The 19,863-nt window shown below is 35.5% G+C and overlaps 3 protein-coding genes across 3 annotated transcripts in view; 2 read left to right on the top strand and 1 right to left on the bottom strand.

Moving 5' to 3' along the window:
* On the top strand, positions 1–6,552 carry ppa1a (inorganic pyrophosphatase 1a). Its single transcript, XM_083557626.1, has 13 exons — positions 1–71; positions 835–863; positions 2,078–2,206; positions 2,905–2,969; positions 3,083–3,136; positions 3,562–3,681; positions 3,861–3,947; positions 4,552–4,678; positions 4,861–4,988; positions 5,122–5,207; positions 5,764–5,833; positions 6,148–6,187; positions 6,362–6,552. Exons 2-13 carry the CDS (start codon positions 836–838, stop codon positions 6,388–6,390), a joined length of 963 nt encoding a protein of 320 aa, XP_083413752.1. The 5' UTR covers positions 1–71; position 835; the 3' UTR covers positions 6,391–6,552.
* Positions 6,553–6,693: 141 nt separating this feature from the next.
* Positions 6,694–11,906, top strand: sar1aa (secretion associated, Ras related GTPase 1Aa). The gene is made up of 7 exons (XM_083557723.1): positions 6,694–6,883; positions 7,500–7,616; positions 8,819–8,938; positions 9,034–9,099; positions 9,243–9,346; positions 9,438–9,569; positions 10,688–11,906. The coding sequence occupies exons 2-7, from the start codon at positions 7,559–7,561 to the stop codon at positions 10,802–10,804; spliced, it is 597 nt and encodes a 198-aa protein (XP_083413849.1). The 5' UTR covers positions 6,694–6,883; positions 7,500–7,558; the 3' UTR covers positions 10,805–11,906.
* Positions 11,907–13,623: 1,717 nt separating this feature from the next.
* The window catches only part of LOC310734491 (testican-2), a 48,861-nt gene continuing 42,621 nt past the window's right edge, over positions 13,624–19,863 (bottom strand). Inside the window, exons 9-10 of the mRNA XM_083556614.1 lie at positions 17,982–18,119; positions 13,624–15,792 (exon numbers count right to left, since the gene is read on the bottom strand). Of these exons, the coding sequence (XP_083412740.1) occupies positions 15,644–15,792; positions 17,982–18,119 (287 nt within the window). The 3' untranslated portion in view covers positions 13,624–15,643. The remainder of the gene's footprint in view (positions 15,793–17,981; positions 18,120–19,863) is intronic.

Below are 19,863 nucleotides of genomic sequence, written 5' to 3'. Positions count from 1 at the left end.
TCATTTTAAAGAACAAAAGCTCTCCATGGCGACAACGTAAAAATAAAAGAAATAGAAAATGAAAACGAAAGGTTTGACACTTCAATTCTTACAGCAAACATTTTTTTAGTAAAAAAAATCTTTTAACAGAATATTTAATGAATAAATAATTTGCGGATAAATAATTAGCAGTAGTGAAAGTAGGTCCGGCTACTCGATCCGTACAGGAAACAGAGTTTGTACTGTGCACGTGCGAAAACGAGGTTTTTAGCTGTCACGTCCTGTCATCGCCAAAGTTTTTCGATTTGGATTCTTTTGCGTTTTATTTACATCTTCAAGAATTTCTGTGTAAATGAATAAATAAATGAATGAATAAGGGATGGAAGGAATGAATTCGTTTATGAATAATTTGAATGAATAAATAAATAAATATCTTGTGTGTTTCTTAAATGCAGACATGTGTTAAAGTATGCTGAAAAAAAGTAGAGCATATCTTTAAAAAATGTATTTAAAACACCTTTTTAACACACGTTATTATTTATAAATTTTTATATGTGGGGTTATTTGATATCTGTAGATTTTAGATTCCTGTAATTCATTGTTTTCCATGTGAATGAATACATCAGTTAAAATGGTACATCTATAAATAAACCCTGCTCTTTGTTTATAAACAATATTTGTGTAACATAAAGATATTTGATTGGTTATTTAATAATGATAACCAAAATGATTAAACAATCTATTTTCCTGATTAAAATATGGCGATATTAATGTCACTGAGCGGTACGGGGCTGTGGATCACCAACCTTTTCATTCTTATTTTCTTTCCATTTGATTGTATGTCGCCCTCTGCAGGATGTTTCTTGCACTTGTTTCAGTCGCAGGTTTGTTTCTATGCATCGCACCAACTGATTTTGGATTATGGTGAGTTACATTTTAATTACATATGTAGATAAAAAATAATAATTAAAGCATAAAATATGTATAATGTTTTATAAAATGTACGTTATTGCACGTGACAATATACAAGACTACAGTATTCTCCCAAAATAGCCTTACATTGATGCATAAAAGGATTAAAGCATTTATTTCTTCCGTTTTTTAAAACTGTATAAAAAAACGTTTTAAACTTTTATTATTCTTTTTATTTTTATTATTATTATTATTATTATTATTATTATTATTATTATTATTATTATTATTATTATTATTACATGCTATGATTACGTTTATTATTATAGTAGTTATAGTATATAGTCTTTAGCGCCTCCTGGCGTTCACGCTATGCAATGTTTTCTTGTACTTCTCTCCCTTATTGTTGTTGTTGTTGTTGTTGTTTTTGCTGCTGCTGTTTTTCTTTATCTTTCTCTATAAGTACTTTCTTATGATTTTAGACATAAATTGTGACTGACGCTGGTGGGAAATTGAAGAGGCATCACTTCTCAAATGTCAAGTCTAGAATGGATGACTAAAGTCACGTTCTGTAATACATTAAAGAGTTACAAAACACTTATATTTAATAGTAGAAACATTTACAGTATGTCTATCTTTCTCCTAGATTTAGCAGTAAAAAAAGCAGGGAGGTAAAAGTATGTGAACAAAACTAATTCTATGTTGTACAGTTTAAACCTTCCTACCTCCTAATTATGCCCCATTTGGTGCAAACTGTTTTGAAAAACTAGAGACATGTTTATCTTTGTGGCTCATTTGCATCATTGCGTACATAAAGTTGTAGGGTGATGTTGGAGGTCTATGCATATGTTGTGCCTATGGGTCGCACAAAATAAATGAATGTTTTTTTACATTTAAATTCACTACCTATGTTTTTGTGCAATTAACAGCCACACAGAAGTTTAAAAATGCTTAAAATGTAAGAGCAAATGTATAGATATCTTAATTTAAGTAAATAGACCAAAAAAAATTTTAAGGTGAAAGTATTTCACATAAACTCAACACCATCATTACATAGGCAGCACTTTTGTTCATCCTTTTAATACTCATGTGACATAATGTAGGGATAAACAGAAGGGCAAATGCTCACCAGTGGCTTAAGAGCCACCATATGTCAAATAACCTCAGAAGGATCTCATGCTTCAAGCCTTCCAGAAACATCCTGTACAGATTAAAAGTGGAGAATCTGAGCAAGAACAGCACTACCACCCAAATATGAGCTTTAGTACAGAAGAGAGAGGAGAACCCCATACACAGGACTACAGAGTTTATTTTAGTGAGTAAAATATCATAAAATCCTGCACTATATAGTTCAACAAATGTTTATAAAGATATTTATATTGAGCATTATCCGAACATAGGATTTTAGATATAATATTGTCTTAATCCTTTGTTTTCACCATGTCATAGTATGTCTTTCACTAATATAGATACATGGATGCTTACTTACTGTATACTTGTAGTTTCTTAATTATTAAAAAAAATCCAATACTATAGCAATGCTATTGAGTATGATTAGAGTTTCAGCAATAGTTAAACAATCACTTTTCAAAATATAAAAAACTATGTCTGATTTTGGAATGTTCAGGATATGAAAGAAGAATCCTTTCTAATTTGCATGCTGAGTTGAATGATCTGAGTCACTAAAAAGAGGTGGAATTCCCATCACATTTGTTATACATAAAAACTGATATTAGTGCTATTTAGCAGTGTTCAACACAGATATTACTATGTAAAGGTGAGCATTTCTATGAGTAACAGGCTCAAAGAGTCATCAGTCTGTGACAGCAATGGTTTAGAGAAAGGCATTTGAGTAGATACTCAGCTGAATAAATGTAATATATATGTAATTCATTCCAATTTTTGTCTTCACATTATTTTAGACTTTGTTGTAAAGTGTTTTAGGAGTAGCCTATTACTGATTGTGTATGAATGCTATATCAGATCACATGATAAATCCAGTTTCCTTCACAGAAAACTCAAATGGGAAATACATATCTCCATTCCATGACATTCCCCTTTATGCAGATGAGGCCAAGGCATGTAGATTTTATATTGAAATCTCTCCTGCACATGCAATTGTTAAAATTATTGAGTCTCACAGTCTATATAGAGTGTGTTGTTAACAAACTTTTTCACTCATTTTCACCAGAATATTTTCCATGCAGTTGTTGAGGTACCCAGATGGACAAATGCAAAAATGGAGGTATAGATTGTGCTTATTGCTAAAGAATATCACTGATTGGAAGCATGGTGACTTGATTGATATCTCAAAATTCTGTAAATTATCTGTAATTCTTCCTGTGACAACATTCTAGTTTTAAAGCAAAACTTCATCTACAAATAAAATATGCTCTTCTTTCACATTGTCTGATGATTACATCACATGTAATCTTGCACTATTATCAGTAAGATCATTGCACATTTTATAGAAGCAATTCAACATTGCATGAGTCAAGACATTTATGATTGGATTATGCATTCATTTAATCAGTATGTATTAGGGAACAAAAGCACACTGTGACATAATTACTGACACAGTGGCAAAAATGAGATCTACCATACAGTATATCACAAACATTTGTTAGTTTTTAATTACATTAGATATCAGTCATAATCTGGATTTCCTAGATCGCAACCAAAGAACCATTGAACCCTCTGAAGCAAGATGTCAAAAGAGGAAATCTGCGTTATATCTGTAATGTATTTCCACATAAAGGCTACATATGGAACTATGGAGCTTTGCCTCAGGTCTGTTTATTAAGCATGTTACACATGATAGAGGTTTAATTCAAACATATGATTAGCACAAGTTATATTTGGTGTGTTAGATAAATAAGTAATAAACCATATGAAGTTTATATATATATATATATATATATATATATATATATATATATATATAAGATTTCCTTTCTCTTACTTGTTAGACATGGGAAGATCCACGACACACAGATGGTGACACAAAATGCTCTGGAGACAATGACCCCATTGATATGTGTGACATAGGTAACAAGGTAATAGAAAATCGACTGATAAGGAAATAGGATTAAAGCATTCTGCTTGTGGGGTTTTGGGCTGCAAATATCTACTAAAAGAAAGGTACAAGACCGGATTATATAAACTCTAAATCCTATAAACTACCACAGAAGTGAAATTGCAATTCTCATTCCTTAAACTTCAATTAAATGAGTGAAAATTAAAAGAACAAAAAAAAAAACAACATAAACTGTACCACAAACTGCCTGCATAAATTGTCACTAACTTCAATGCAACGTGGCCTCGACTCTACTCATTCCAAAATGTCCCCAGCACCACTGCATCTCCCTGTGGATGGGGGTTTGCCATCCTGAAAGAGACCACCCCTATCATGTTTCATCACAGAAACATTTCCATCTAATAGGAAAAAATTGCATTTTTTGTCACCTATGTGCATTTTTTTCTATTAGTTTTCCTGTACCTGAATAATTTGATTTTTACATGAACAAAAATAAACAGCTGGAGCACAAATGAATCCTAACAAATGACTCTACATTACTAAATGATTGTTAATACATTTGCCTTTGAACCCATTTTTATCCATCATTCTGATTGTATTGTCTCCTAAAATATCTTCTGCAGGTCTGCTCACAGGGAGATATCATCAAGGTGAAAGTGTTGGGAATCCTGGCACTGATAGATGAAGGAGAAACAGATTGGAAAGTAATTGTGATTAATGTTGAGGATCCAGAGGCTGCAGAATTTAATGGTAAGGTTAACTTAAAAAACTATTAGAACTTACCAGGGACTCAATTATTATTATTATTATTATTTGTATGGCGCTTTTTACAATTTACATTGTTGCAAAGCAGCAAATTACACCAATAAAGCAGTAAGATTTCCAGCTGTGGCTGTATATCATCATTCTTTTATTTGTTAATTTTTTTACAGATATTGAGGATGTAAAGAGGCGTAAACCGGGATACCTGGACGCCACAGTGGATTGGTTTCGAATGTACAAAGTACCAAATGGAAAACCTGAGAACCAGTTTGCATTCAATGGTGATTTTAAGAATCGGGTAAAGGGAATGTATGATGACACCAACAATACTCTGTGTTCAAAAATCAATTTTAAATCTTTTTGTTTTAAAGAAAATGTACCCTTTTACTGATCACTTTGAGTAAAAGGTAACGTTTCTTGTTTACCATTAGGACTTTGCCATTAAGACCATAAAAGACACCCATGAATATTGGAAGGCATTGATACTGAGCAAGAATAAAGTAAAGGAACTAAACTGGTATGGCACAGAACAACCAATCACACTCTAATAATATACACTTCCAATTTCTCTAATATCAATACATTAATGAACTGACTATTTTGGTTATGACCTAATAAAAGTGGGACTGATATAGCAGAGGGAAAACTAAACACCAGGCAACTGCAATGTTTGTGTTTTAAATATCTTTCTGCTATTTCCATTTTATACTATATATTCTATATTATCTCTATACATTTGAAGGATTTATGGACTATATTTTAGAATTCCTCTTATAATATTACATACTGTATATTCTGTATATACATTGCACATTATTTGTATATACAGTGTATATGCAATAGATAGTCTGGGTACTGTTATATATGTTTGATTAATGCTTGCATACATTCTACCAAATCTTTACAGTTTATGCTTTGGTAAATATATGAAACTGGCCAAAAAGTGTGCCTTGTTAGCTATTGAATTTGAGAAAATATTATTGTTTAAGATTAATAGATCATTTTATAAATCCCAGAAGGAAATTCCAATCTCTTTTATAAACTATTCTGTTAATTGTTTATGTATTTTCCAGCTTGAATACATGTGTCACTGGCAGTCCATATGTCTGCTCTGAAATGGATGCCAAAGCCATTGCAGACTCAGTAAGTACCTTACAATCAGAGCCCAATAGCAGGAGGACTTAAAATATTCTTACACCCACATCCACATAAATACACAAATAAATAAAGAAACATTATTATATACATAATATACTACATACTATATATACAATCATATCTATCATATCAATATAAAAACTACTTTATTATATAGTAAACTCTCTAATCATACCTGGCACACAATACTGTCATTTGCACTACCATGCACTTCCACACTTTATGTACATTACTGGTCTGTAATCCCTATTTATTACCCATGTTATGTGTTAACTAAATCATTTTCTTTTTTATCTCAGGCAAGTGCATATGGTGCATCAGAGCCTATTCCTAGCTCGGGTATGTAATAATTATTCTATAGCCCTTAACATGAAAAAGTGTAAGGCAATATTAAAAGATGTTCATTTAACCTAAACTACAGAGGAGCTTAATTTTTATTGCACATTTAATTTCTAAAGTGAATGCCCAATTTTCAATGACTGACACTCATGCTTTTTATTTCTCAATTTCCAGCTGACAAATGGTTCTTTTACAGCAAGTAAACAACAAGAGACAACAGATGACAGATTACTACATGGGAGGATGTACTTAGCTCGTACACATTCTATAATATGTTCTGTAAAATGAAGTGTGTTTGAGGTGAATCATCTATTAAACTTTATTCAAGAAATGTTTACTCGGTGTGTTGTGTCACTTGTATGTTGTAGCTATAGTTGTTAGGGAATTGTTTCTTTGGTAGCTAGTTAGACTTGCTCGCACAACATTATATTCAACGACATTTTTAGATGGTTTTAATTCTTCCAGCCCAGCAGGTGGTGATAGAGAGTTAACCACGACTCTATTTTACTTTCTGGCGCAGAAGAGGAAGTAATGCCGCCGCCTTCGGTGTATGGCTTCCGCAAACGCTATTCGTCTCAGCGGTCCAGCTAGCGGCTTTTCCCCTTAGCTAATCGCCATTATTTGTATATATAAAACTACTTTATCACACAAGGATTATCTGGCGCTGTGGTCGGCGTGGGGCGGAATAGGACGAGGGTACGAAAATATACCGACCTAAAGGATTTTTTCTGATGTATTAGTTGAAGATTTGTAAAGTGGAAACCAGATTGAATCAAAGGTTATGTAAAATAACACGTTACACACCGCATACATATTAGTAATGTAGTTATTTATAGATATATATTGGCAATATATCACAATATATGTATATTTGATGTGATATTGAACGGTTTAGCACGGTTATCTTGGGAGGCCTGGAATTAATTTTAAGCTAAAATAGTTTGCTAATTCAGCGCATTTAGTCGGTCTTTGTTTCGTCGCCCTGATTATCGAAAACATTGGCGATATAAGTGATGTTATTGGGGCGAATGATCGATGTTTGAATGCTAGCTAGTATACCGAACTACAGATTAGCATGTTAGCAGAGCGGAGGTTCTCGTTAGCATTTCCGTGTGACTTGGCACGTAATGTTGACCCTTCGCCTAGATACACGTGTCAGCCTGCCGGTCCACGATAAAGGAAGCGCCCGAGTTTTCAGTGATTCACACCAACCCGGACTCGCCAATGCCGCTTCGCCGGTTTCTCTCCACATACAAGTGGAATGATTAGAGTTTCTAAGACATTCCTTTTCTGCCTCTCCCCTTTGTTTCAGGTTAACAGAAGTGATACGTGTATTCCTGGAGTCTAGAGTTCACACAAGACAACTCAGCAATGTCTTTTATTTTTGATTGGATCTACAAAGGGTTCAGCGGAGTGCTACAGTTTCTCGGTAAGTTTCTGGCCCGGTTTGTTGTTTAGTCTTCTATCCTGAAGACAAAAAGACCGAAAAAATTGTCATCTCAAGCGAGGAACTAAGCATTAAGTTTGATATTTTGGGTCGATCATGTGTTATTTTTTCCTGATTATCTCAAGATCTCGAATAATGTGAGAAGATAATAGGAAGTAGAACTAGAAAGATCATTTCCCTCCCCCCGTCTGAGGTGTAAAAGTAAATCTTTACATTCAGGGTGATCACAATGGTCTTCCAATGCTTTTTAACTATACAGATTATCCACGAGCCATCTAAAGTTTAGTTTCCCTTTTTAAATTGTTCTACAGACGTGTATATTTGATATCCTTGAAAGGAAAAAAGCATAACAATGTGGCACAGTCCATTCTTCTTTGCCCTTTGAACTGCAGTATTAAACTGCTGTTTGGTATTTGTTTTAACACAAATCGTTAGTCAGGCTTTGGCCAATCTTTGTTTTCATCACATTGGTTTTGGTCCAGAAGTCTGAGAGTTTGAGTGAATTCAATTTAGATTTTTTGTTTATTTTTTTTATAACTCGAGTTTTCATCAGAACATCTCATTGGCAACAGCTTAAGTAAAAAGTTGAAATTTATTTAATTATTTCAACGATTCTTGGTTTTTAGGATTTGCTTTGTCTTGTTTTTCACTTTAATGAGTGTGCAGTCAAACTGGCGCAGACGCCACAAAACTTTTGTTTTAGAGCAAATCTAAACATAAAAAAAAAAAAAAAGTTAATGTGGTCAATATCACACAATTTGCTTGCATTTATGTACGTATACTTTACCAGTATGGACTAAGAAATGGTGCAGAATCTTGAATGTTTGTTTAAAAACAAATACCACTCAATATGTTGCATTTTGGTTTTATTGTGTTTAGTCTTTTAAATCAGGTCTAACCAGGACCATGTGTTTTAATGGAGAAATTCTGACTTTTTTTTGTCATTTTTGTGTTTAAAAACCACAATTGTATTCGTTATGCCTGTTGCAGGGCTTCATTTGTAACTTGTTTGTCTTGTATTTAAAACAAGTTATGTATTTAGCTTTGTGTCCTCCAGAAACCACTCAACTGTGTGTTAATTGTGGTTCGTTATCTACTTGATCTTATATCTTTTCACACTAGATCAGTAGAATAAGGCTATGTTGTAACATGAAGCTTTTTTGTTTTGTTTCTTTAATCTGTAGGGTTGTATAAGAAATCCGGGAAGCTCGTGTTCCTGGGATTGGACAATGCTGGAAAAACGACTTTACTCCACATGCTGAAAGATGACCGACTGGGACAACATGTGCCTACACTACATCCTAGTAAGTTTACTTTTGCATGACAGCACGTTTTCATGTATATCTTTAAAATAATGTCAATTACTAAACCAGGCCTGTCATTTTGTTTTTGTTTTTAGCCTCAGAAGAGCTGACGATTGCCGGAATGACTTTCACCACGTTCGATCTTGGTGGTCATTTACAAGGTGAGATTTATTTTAGTTCAAATATACTGTAATCTACTGGCATCCCAATGATGTTCTAATAAAGCGCACTGAAGTAGGGGCCACTTAAACACAGAGCACTTTGACATCGGCCTAACAAATTTGCACTGCCGTGCTTCTTGCAGCCAGGAGAGTGTGGAAGAACTACCTCCCAGCCGTGAATGGGATCGTCTTTCTGGTCGATTGTGCCGATTATCCACGTCTCGTTGAGTCCAAGATTGAGCTTGATGTGAGTTTGTACATCTTCTTTGTGTTCTGTACCACATCACTTGAATACTTGGAGTATTTAAAACAAACCTCATACATTGTCGCATACGCAGGCCTTGCTATCAGACGAGACCATATCGAATGTGCCGGTGTTGGTGTTGGGAAATAAAATCGATCGACCAGAAGCAGTGAGTGAAGGCAAACTGCGGGAGCTCTTTGCTCTTAATGGACAGACCACTGGGAAGGTACATATTCACATGCATTTGGTCTCTATTTCGTCTACAGAGTAAGACGAAGGTTTCTCTGCACTTTCACTAGCAAATATTAGGGAATCATTTTATTTTATGTGTATTGATGCAGGGGTTCAGTAGCAGCTAGAAATAGTACAGCTGCAAGGGGTAAAGAGTGCACTGAAGCAAAATTGATTCCAGTGCAGCTTTTCCTACGTCTCCTGAAAACGCAGCTTTCACCATATTAGTTTTCACTTTCACCTGTTATTTTTACCACAGCATAATATTAATAAAGGATAATCAAACTTCATTAGAGGAGCATGTAGGGCGTTTTGGAGACAACTAAGAGAGTCCCGATTGAGATGGTTTGGGGACGTGCAGAGGAGAGGGACATGCAGGTAGTTGGTTTGACGGAGGCAGATGTAGAGGACAGGGTGGTGGGTATAGAGAAAAATAATTTTAATAAAGGATCAAATTCAGGATCAGCCTTAATTTGTTTCATTTCCAATAGCAAAAGTGTTTAAATCCTCATATAACACACAAGTGCTAATGCCAAAGTTATTCTTGAACAAATACTTATATAGCTATAAAGTGCTAAAACTGTACACTCTACTCATATGTTAAATAAAAAAGACCTCCATCATATCAGTACATTTAATTTTTTTGTCCATGTTTATTACAAGCCATTGTGTGAAGTGTGTTATACAGGTCCCTAAGAATAAGCCATCGAAATGAAACCCTAGTAAATGGACCATTTTAATATACTTGCAATTTTGCCTTGCAGCTGAAACTTCTGTCAGAATTGCTGTTTTAGAAAATACCAGAAATCCAGCAGTATAGTAAAAAAAATACACCATAAACACATTCACGAGGGACATTAGCAGCTTGTCAGTTGTTCACATGAATGCAGGGTCAAAATAATTATAATAATTATATTTATATACTCCCACTTTTTCCGTCAAATTAGTTTTTTAGTGGTCGAGACTGCACTTTTTTTTTTGCACTGAATTTGTGTTTGTAATTTCTGAACACTAAATGTTCAAAGTTTAAATGCAAAAACGATTCCCCAGGGTTTTATGTCTAAATGTGATGGGATGCGAGTGTGACTTTCATCAAAACTGTTCTGTCCCCAGGGAATCGTGTCATTGAAGGAGCTGAACGCACGACCATTAGAAGTCTTCATGTGCAGTGTACTAAAGAAACAGGGCTACGGAGATGGGTTCCGGTGGCTCTCGCAGTACATCGATTGAGTTAACGGAGGTTTCTGCTAAAAAGGACTCCTACCTCTGAGTGATGAGTGTTTAAAAAGAGAAAGAGAGAGAGAGAGAGACTGCGACTGTGATAAAGGACTAAGAAAGAACATGGTGTATTAGCATGAAAAATAGTTTTTAAAAACTAACACACAACATTCCTTTCATCTACAACATTCCACCCAAATTTTGATTTTAAGTTATCTAAAGACATTTACAGTATTAAAGTATTTAACACTGCATTTTGGGCCTGATAGCTATTTGTCACATACAAGCAGATATAGGTTGTACATAAACAAATATGATGGTAATATGACTATTACACAGATGAGCCTGATCTCTTTGAACTATTAAAATGATGAAATACAAAATACAGAGTCTCAAGTACACCCATTGGTTCTGTATTTAATAATTAATGTTAGTACATAAACTTTTGTTTTATTAAAACATTAATGTTCCTGCTTCATATGATTTAATCTTTGTGTGAAATAGAAGCTTTATCATTTTCCACTCTGTGTTTCCAACATTTTTCATTCCATCCAGCACACTGGCCCTTTGACGAGACTCGCACAATAACCCGTAACGCTCGATCTGAACACAGTGATACGACCAGCTTTCAAACATCCTCTTAATCAGTACATGTTTATCTTTCTCATAGATATTATTAAGATCATATATTAAGGTAAATAGTCATACTGTAGATAATGTTCCTATTTTGTTGTAACTGATAAGAACCAGGGTAAACAGGTTCTTCACAGGCTGCAGGTATTTAATGAGTATCCGCTGATAGGAGAGTATGTGCAGCGGTTAATAGCGTATAAATGCGATCGTCTTCTCTCGTTTTATTTTGCACACGGTTATTGTACGTGGCAATCTGTATGTCTTTACAGTTCATAACCTTGAACGGAATTCACCGGTATTTAAAATAATTCATTGTGTAAAAAAAAAAAATTCATGTATAAATATTTTGAACAATCTGATTGTGTTTTGTGTTTTGATACCATGAACTACGGTTCTATACATTCAAATGTACATGATTTTGTTTACATGCAAGTGTACGTGATAGTTTTAATTAAACTCACCTGTGTGAAAGTCTTCCATATTAGGTTTTTATAGTCTTGTATTGTATTATGAAGGAAATAGGGGATCAACAATCTTTTTGGTTGGTGAAAAATTCCCAAATGACCAAATTATGCTGTTCAGTTTTGTTTTTAGGCGATGCAGCAAATTTGTCAGTGGGGGAGTGGTGGCTCCAGCGGTTAAGGCGCTGGGTTGCCGATCGGAAGGTCTGGGGTTCAAGCCCCGGTATCGCCAAGCTGCCACTCTTGGACCCTTGAGCAAGGCCCTTAACCCTCTATGCTCCGGGGGTCCCTTACGAGGGAAATATCAAGGTAATATCAAGGTCCGTGACGTGGCGGACCTTGACGTGTCCGTGACGTGGGGCCGCCTTCCCGTGGGCTCACCACCTGCAGGAGGGACCGTAAGGGACGGTGCTATGAGGATTGGGCAGCAGTCGAAGGCGGGGACCTGCTTAGACTGCTGCCCCCGCGACCCGAATTACGGATAAGCGGGAGAAAATGAATAAATGAATGTCAGACTTCGCATTATTGTCATGCCATTTTGTTCCAAATAAACACCATAGTTAGTGCACTTGCAATGTGATGAGAGCAGCACACATCCAGGACCATCTTACAGGAATATAGACAAGAAAGCACTGATCAACAAATTAGCACCAGAATAGCTGTTTTTTTTTATATACAACAAATATTTTTCAGTGTTTTCCTTTGATAGAAGTGGCAGTCCTGTTAGTTTGAAGAACCCTTGTTTCCTGTCATTTTGTTTGCCTGCTCATACACTGACTGGATGCATCCATAGGGACTATTTTGGTGCTTCACCTTCTGTCCCGTGAAATGTTCTAAAAGATTCATGTTTATCGACCGCATCTCTCTATACTCAGTTTGCTGACAATGCAAAAAGTCAGAACAACAGCTGAATATTAAGTTAAATATATTGTTCTGCTATTAGTGGATGAGACTTTTTATTTTATTTATTTACCAAAGAGAATTCTATGCATTTTGCAGACACCCTTATCCAGAGCGATTTGAGTCTCGATTAATGAATGAATCAACACTGGTTCTTTAGGTTGCAGACTTAGGATTCCATCAGCCTAAAACTGTTGAGAAACAAAAAAAAAAACGTGTGCACCTAAAACCAGATATCTCTCTGAAGAAGGGCTTTCAACTCTCGAGAAGGGTGCACCTCCTGGCTTTTGAAGGGTTCAGACAAGCTTCTAATTTTTTTCCAGGAATATCACACTGTAATATTTATATCTGTAAAATGTGCAATTTGGTCATTTTCAGCTCAGAAAAAAAAAAACCCTGCGTCCAGGAATAACCAGAAAGGGCCAATTTCATAAGCTTATTGTGAAACAGCACAGAGTACATCACAATCATTTCTTTTAACCTGCACCGAAATCTAATATGAAACCACTAACATCATTCTTTACACTTATTATTTGTCATTTATCAGCACACGGAGACAAAAAATTAAATTTGCGGTTGCACCCAAGAGCTTTGATTTGATTGGCTTCTCAGACGTACAGTATCGGATGCAGTTCCATTTTCCACCACAGGGAGCAGCTGGAGACCAGGAATGTTTTCCACTTTTGGTTTGCTAGCAGCTAAACGATATGGATGTAATCTGGCTATGCAAATCACTTGTGTTTAGCTTCATTTGTTTTAATATTTTAATATGGTTACTTAATGGCTGAAAAGGCAACACAAACATACAGGTATAACTGAGAAAACTGAACAGCAAAATGATTATAGTGCTGGTTTATTATCAAATATCAAACACAGTGAGAAAACATGTCACGAGTTGAGCTAAGCAGCAATGAGTACACAGTAGCAGTTCAGTCAATGTGAGAGAAGGAGGAGACCTTTTTTTTAAATAATTCTGTCCAAAATCTATGGGATTTCAATCTTTGAAATTGTTTAATGTTTCAGGAATTAATTTCTTAACTTCTCCTAATTAAGACTAAATCAGTTTACCACAATAAACACTACAAACTGAATTGAATATGAAATTAAACAAGTGTAGCATCTGAGAACTACAGTGTGTGTTCTTCTCTCTCTTGTAAGCTTTGACCTAATGTGTGTGTGACGCATTAACTAATCATAATCTCTACATTTCTTGAACATTCTCTCACATTATATTGAAGCGCATCGATTCAACCAATTCCAGCAGCTTTGTGTAACGCACGGCATGACTGACTTTACATACGTAAATAGTAATGGGTCAAGAATAATAACAATAAACTGCAGCGTATAGCGATGGTTGTACACTTAGTCCTTTTTTCTGCTTGTCTTGAAATCATGAAAGAAGGCAGCATTTTAAGCTGATCTTCACGACAGAACGTGTGTCATTAAAAAGCTGTTTCAGAATTGGTACGCCGTGCCTGATTAGAGGTGACGAGCACGTCATTCTTCTAGCAAATCTCTCAGGCTAAATAATAATAATAATATATATATATATATAGTCCTTTAATTACGTTTTTATGATGTACGCAGCACTCCTGCATACCATTCCTGTATGGGTAAAAATCTAGGTCGTTCTGTCAAAGAATGCTTCCTTCAAAATGTCACAATATACAGTTCTTATATCTCCTTATAATAAAAGGCATGTATAACAATCTAAACACAACTTAATGTATTGTTCACAGTAAAATTATTCTTATTTTTTTTAACATCACCAGTCAGACATCTTGTTTGGACAGCATTGATGCCACTCTCTATCACAATAACTCACAATGAGATGAAGAACAAAAAGATGTCATACGGAGAGCCATAATATTCAACATTCATACAGTAACTGTAAATTCTTCTTTACTGACATGCAATTACTGTAAAAACAACCGATGCATCTCATTTATCTTGCGAAAGGCATGAGAAAATCACACATCTTTGAGTTTACTAAGGTTCTAGTAGATCTTAAAGAAAAGGAAGAAAAGAGACATTCAAGAAAAAAGAATATGACACCTTCATTACCGGAAGATGTGCTTGAGTGTAAATATTGAGAAAATTGTGTCTTCGTGGTCATTCTTCTGTTTCAGTTGGAAAGTTAGACTCCTGATACGAAATGTATTTATTTTTGATTATATGCTCAAAATAGGTATTACGTATAATTAATGTTGAGGACAGAAAATTCTATATAAATCATTATAATTAGGAAAATCTACTGAGGCGAACCTCCGTTTTAGCCTGTTAAATATTAAGAGGTGATCTAATGAATGAATTAAGTATATTAATTAAACCTTAGATTAGTGGTTGTTCCTTACAGTTGAGCCACTTTCTGGGTAGATATTTACACAAGCAAATGAGAAGCATACTGCAATCAGAATACGAACCTGTCCATGTTCCTGTAAAACCTTCATAGTCTGAGTGTAATCTACTTATCTACAGCCTGGTCTGATAAATTACTCAGTTACAAGCAAGCAAGTTCCCTAGTTTTACTTTCACTCTTTTTAGATTTGATTAATTACAATTACACTCAGCACAGACTATAAGCTAACATAGGCAACATGATGCAATGCTAGAATGTGTTCCTTTGAAATTGCAATATACTGTATCATTTCCTTTGTATACCTGATCAGATTTGTTTGTTTTGCAAAATTAACAGCAATTCAAAGAATCAAACAGAAATTCATTGTAAATATGTTAACAAATTGCCCATTAAGCCTTCCCAATAGCTTCCTTCAAGCAATATGCTATTTAAATGAGTTAAGACTGACAACAAATTGGCTTTGAGGAGCATAGGTGCATTGATAATGGTGAACTTTGTCTACCAGATGTATCCTCCATCATCAGTCTCTTCTGGTTCAGGATCCTCTTCTTCTTCAGCCTCTTCTGCATTCTCCTCTGTCTCTTTCTCTTCTTCATCCTCCCATCCCACTCCACTGCCAAAGTCTCCAGAATAGCCGACTAACTCATCTACACCAGCGAGAGATGAGCAGGATTATATAGACAGTTTATTCCAAACAATTAATGGTGTCCAATGAAAATTGCCATCAACAACAACAACAGTTCTAACAAACAGTGTGTGGTTTTACATAGCACTGGCATGCATAAAACACTATTATATTAAAAAGTGGCCTCCACACTGAACACTAGAAGCACTTTCCTGTACTAACACACAAACCAGATCTTACACTCCAGCAGGCCTTTAAAAAATTATGGTGTTTGTGTGCATGTATAAAGGGCCTTAAATTAACGTTATAATAGTTTGAGCAATAAATCTCATGGAAATCATTAGGTTTAATAACTGCTCTGAATATTTAACAGTCAACAAACATGAGGCAATTTCACAAGACCAGGTGGTGCAAACACTCTTCCCTAATGATGTTCCCATATTCCAGAATGATGGTACCTTCAGATATACTAGTAAAATGATTCAGTAGTGGTTTGATAAATATCGCATGACATCAAGCACCTTCCACGGGCTCCCCAATCGCTAGATTTCATCATCTTTAAAACTGTAGTCAATCTTAAGTTCTGGAGTGCAGACAATTAATTAGATCCACACTGCCTTTATCTTCTTCTTTTATAAAATTGTCCAACATCCCACCACATAGCATTGAGTACTTGGCAGCATTCCAAGAAAGAATAAAGCTGCACTGGAGGCAAGAGTTGACTCTACTCATTATTAGCTCCTTGATATTAATATATTGTTATGGGTTTCTTTTATTTTGACCAACCATTTATTTTTACACACATTTTCATATGCTTAAAAGAAGAGTCAGAAGTGCACCAGGCATATAAATGCACTGTTATACAGTGAGGAAAATAAGTATTTGAACACCCTGCTATTTTGCAAGTTCTCCCACTTAGAAATCATGAAGGGGTCTGAAATTGTCATCGTAGGTGCATGTCCACTGTGAGAGACATTATCTAAAAAAAAAAATATCCAGAAAGCTGGTCAATGATCTGAAAAGAGCTGGGACCACCGTTTCCAAGGTTACTGTTAGGAATACACTAAGACGTCATGGTTTGAAATCATGCATGGCACGGGAGGTTCCCCTGCTTAAACCAGCACATGTCCAGGCATGTCTTAAGTTTGCCAATGACCATTTGGATGATCCAGAGGAGTCATGGGAGAAAGTCATGTGGTCAGATGAGACCAAAATAGAACTTTTGGGTCATAATTCCAATAAACGTGTTTGGAGGAAGAAGAGTAAAGAGTACCATCCCAAGAACACCATCCCTACTGTGAAGCGTGAGGGTGGTAGCATCATGCTTTGGGGGTGTTTTTCTGCACATGGGACAGGGCGACTGCACTGTATTAAGGAGAGAATGACCGGGGCCATGTATTGCGAGATTTTGGGGAACAACCTCCTTCCCTCAGTTAGAGCATTGAAGATAGGTCGAGGCTGGGTCTTCCAACATGACAATGACCCGAAGCACACAGCCAGGATAACCAAGGAGTGGCTTTGTAAGAAACATATCAAGGTTCTGGCGTGGCCTAGCCAGTCTCCAGACCTAAACCCAATAGAGAATCTTTGGAGGGAGCTCAAACTCCGTGTTTCTCAGCGACAGGCAGGAAACCTGACAGATCTAGAGAAGATCTGTGTGGAGGAGTGGGCCAAAATCCCTCCTGCAGTGTGTGCAAACCTGGTGAAAAACTACAGGAAACGTTTGACCTGTGTAATTGCAAACAAAGGCTACTGTACCAAATATTAACATTGACTTTCTCAGGTGTTCAAATACTTATTTGCAGCTGTATCATACAAATAAATAGTAAAAAAATCATACATTGTGATTTTTGGATATTTTTTTTTAGATGATGTCTCTCACAGTGGACATGCACCTACGATGACAATTTAAGACCCCTCCATGATTTCCAAATGGGAGAACTTGCAAAATAGCAGGGTGTTCAAATACTTATTTTCCTCACTGTATGTTTTCTTGACATGTTTTGTGATCCCGCTTGAGCGTAAATGGTCTCCCGGTGACTTATATCCTACCAACAAGAATTCCATTACAATATACAACCATTTTACATATACACATGCTTAAATCATTGAGAATCAGTCCTTTTGTTGCTCATCCTTTTGTTTTTCACTTTTATCAACAGATATAGTGAAATTGAAATGAACTGCTTTTGTTTCCTATATGCCACTCACCACAGTCAGGCTTCCCACGAACCCGTGACCCGGTAATCTCGGTGCCATGCAGGTCAACACACCAGCATTCTGCTCGGCTCTGATCACACTGTAGCTTCCTGTAGTAGCCATCCACATCACAGCTCGGGATAAACATGCCTACATATGCAGACCATTGTTAAATACTCATTTGCACTGTTGATGAAGCATGAAGTCATCTACACGAATACACAAGTCGTTTATTCCAGCAGTCTATATTTCTGATCAATGTTGAACAATAAACAAAAAAAGATGGAGGGTCTGAATGGCACTTCAGAGATATAAGTTTAGAAAGAATTTATAAAAAGAGATAAGAAAGCATATCAGCAGCCATAGAAAGCCTTCTCCAGCAATTCCCTGCTGATGTCCTGCGGCTAGTGCGAAAGGTTTTGATCCTAGCTGATAGCAGGCTGTTAGTAACACTGTGTCCTTTAGCACAAAAAACATTGTTTGTTTTTGAGGCAAATAAATTAGATGCAAATACTTTCTAAACTAAAAATTAATTGAAGCTATTTTAGTTCTGAAAAAAATAAAAATAAAAACTGCCTATGGGGTTTCACCCCATACTTCAACTGAAAAGAATTTTTGTAGACAGGGAGATATCACTTCTCTGTCTTCTGTACAGGGATGGACGCTGTTAAAAACCAGTGACAGCACTTTGACTGGTTCACTGTTTGTGCCTCCCGACGGGACGTCTGTCATCCAACACCGTCACTCTACATTACAGCTCAATGCAGGTGTCTCATGCACCAGCTAAGACAGAATGAGAGTGGGGGAGATTATATGACAGGGTGATAAAGAGATACTGTGAAAGACAGACTAGGGTCATGAGAGAAAACTCAAAGAACTAAAGTATCAGCCTGCAAATTATTATTATTGTTGTTGTTGCTGTTGTTGATGCTGGTAATAACATTAATAATTGTATACTATAATTGACTGAAGGTACTGTGTATTTAAATTAGAGCTGTCAAAAGTAATAACGCGTTAACGCAAATTGATTTTAATGGCCCAAATTTTGTTAATGCGTGATTAACGCAGCATGCATTTCTGTTCGGCCATTTTTATTAAAACTGTAAACAAATAAATATAAAAAAGGTGAAATTAAAACCTTCATCGGAACACACTTTATTAAAGACATATTTTCTTTACTCAAATATATAATAAAAAATTACAAAATAAATTCTAAAAAGAAAAGACTTCATAAATAATTTTGAATAATTATTCAAAATTTTTTTTAGTCTAAAATCAAGCACCAAAATTCGCCATTCTTCTTCTTCTTTATTGGCGGTTCACTTTCTTAAGAAAAGAATTACCGCCATCTACTGCGGTAATGGATCAGAGACTTCTATCCCTATTCCCCAGACCAAAAATTGGCCATGGTGTGCACATACAGCAAATAAAACCGTTCGTGTGGAAACATTTATTGTCCTGATGATTTACGTAATTTAAAACACCACAATTACTTTAAACCTTTTACAAAAACATTTTGTCTTCATGCTCTATTTTGAGTTTGGTTTCACTAATAATGAACACACATTTGAATAAAGCATCCATTTTTGTCCATGCCCATGTTTATTAGAGTATTAAAACCAAACAAAAGTTAGTAATTTAGTCTTATTTCAATTAATTATTCACAACAATCACCACACAGATTAAATGAGTATATTCTTCAAATAGTGTAGTTTATAAAATAGAGCTTTTTGGTTTGTTTGTTTGCTTTGTTGCTCTTTGGAATATGATTCCTGATTTTACTCCGGATTACAGATTTTTCCCCTTACACATATACTACACATGCAAAATTCCCCTGGGAAATATTAAGCTTCGATCTCTTGTTCTTGTTGCAGATCCCTGTAATCCCATTATT

This window comes from Silurus aristotelis (assembly GCF_946808225.1).
Source record: "Silurus aristotelis genome assembly, chromosome: 12".
Lineage (NCBI taxonomy): Eukaryota > Metazoa > Chordata > Actinopteri > Siluriformes > Siluridae > Silurus > Silurus aristotelis.
The sequence above is the reverse complement of the archived record's forward strand: the minus strand, read 5'-3'. Positions and strand labels throughout refer to the sequence as shown.

Coding starts and splice junctions, on each gene's coding strand:
- ppa1a (XM_083557626.1), top strand. CDS start 836: ATGTTTCTTGCACTTGTTTCAGTCGCAG. Junction 864..2,077: donor TGCACTTGTTTCAGTCGCAG/GTTTGTTTCTAT, acceptor TCATGCTTCAAG/CCTTCCAGAAACATCCTGTA. Junction 3,682..3,860: donor ACTATGGAGCTTTGCCTCAG/GTCTGTTTATTA, acceptor CTTACTTGTTAG/ACATGGGAAGATCCACGACA.
- sar1aa (XM_083557723.1), top strand. CDS start 7,559: ATGTCTTTTATTTTTGATTGGATCTACAAAGGGTTCAGCGGAGTGCTA. Junction 8,939..9,033: donor TGTGCCTACACTACATCCTA/GTAAGTTTACTT, acceptor TTTTGTTTTTAG/CCTCAGAAGAGCTGACGATT. Junction 9,347..9,437: donor AGTCCAAGATTGAGCTTGAT/GTGAGTTTGTAC, acceptor TCGCATACGCAG/GCCTTGCTATCAGACGAGAC.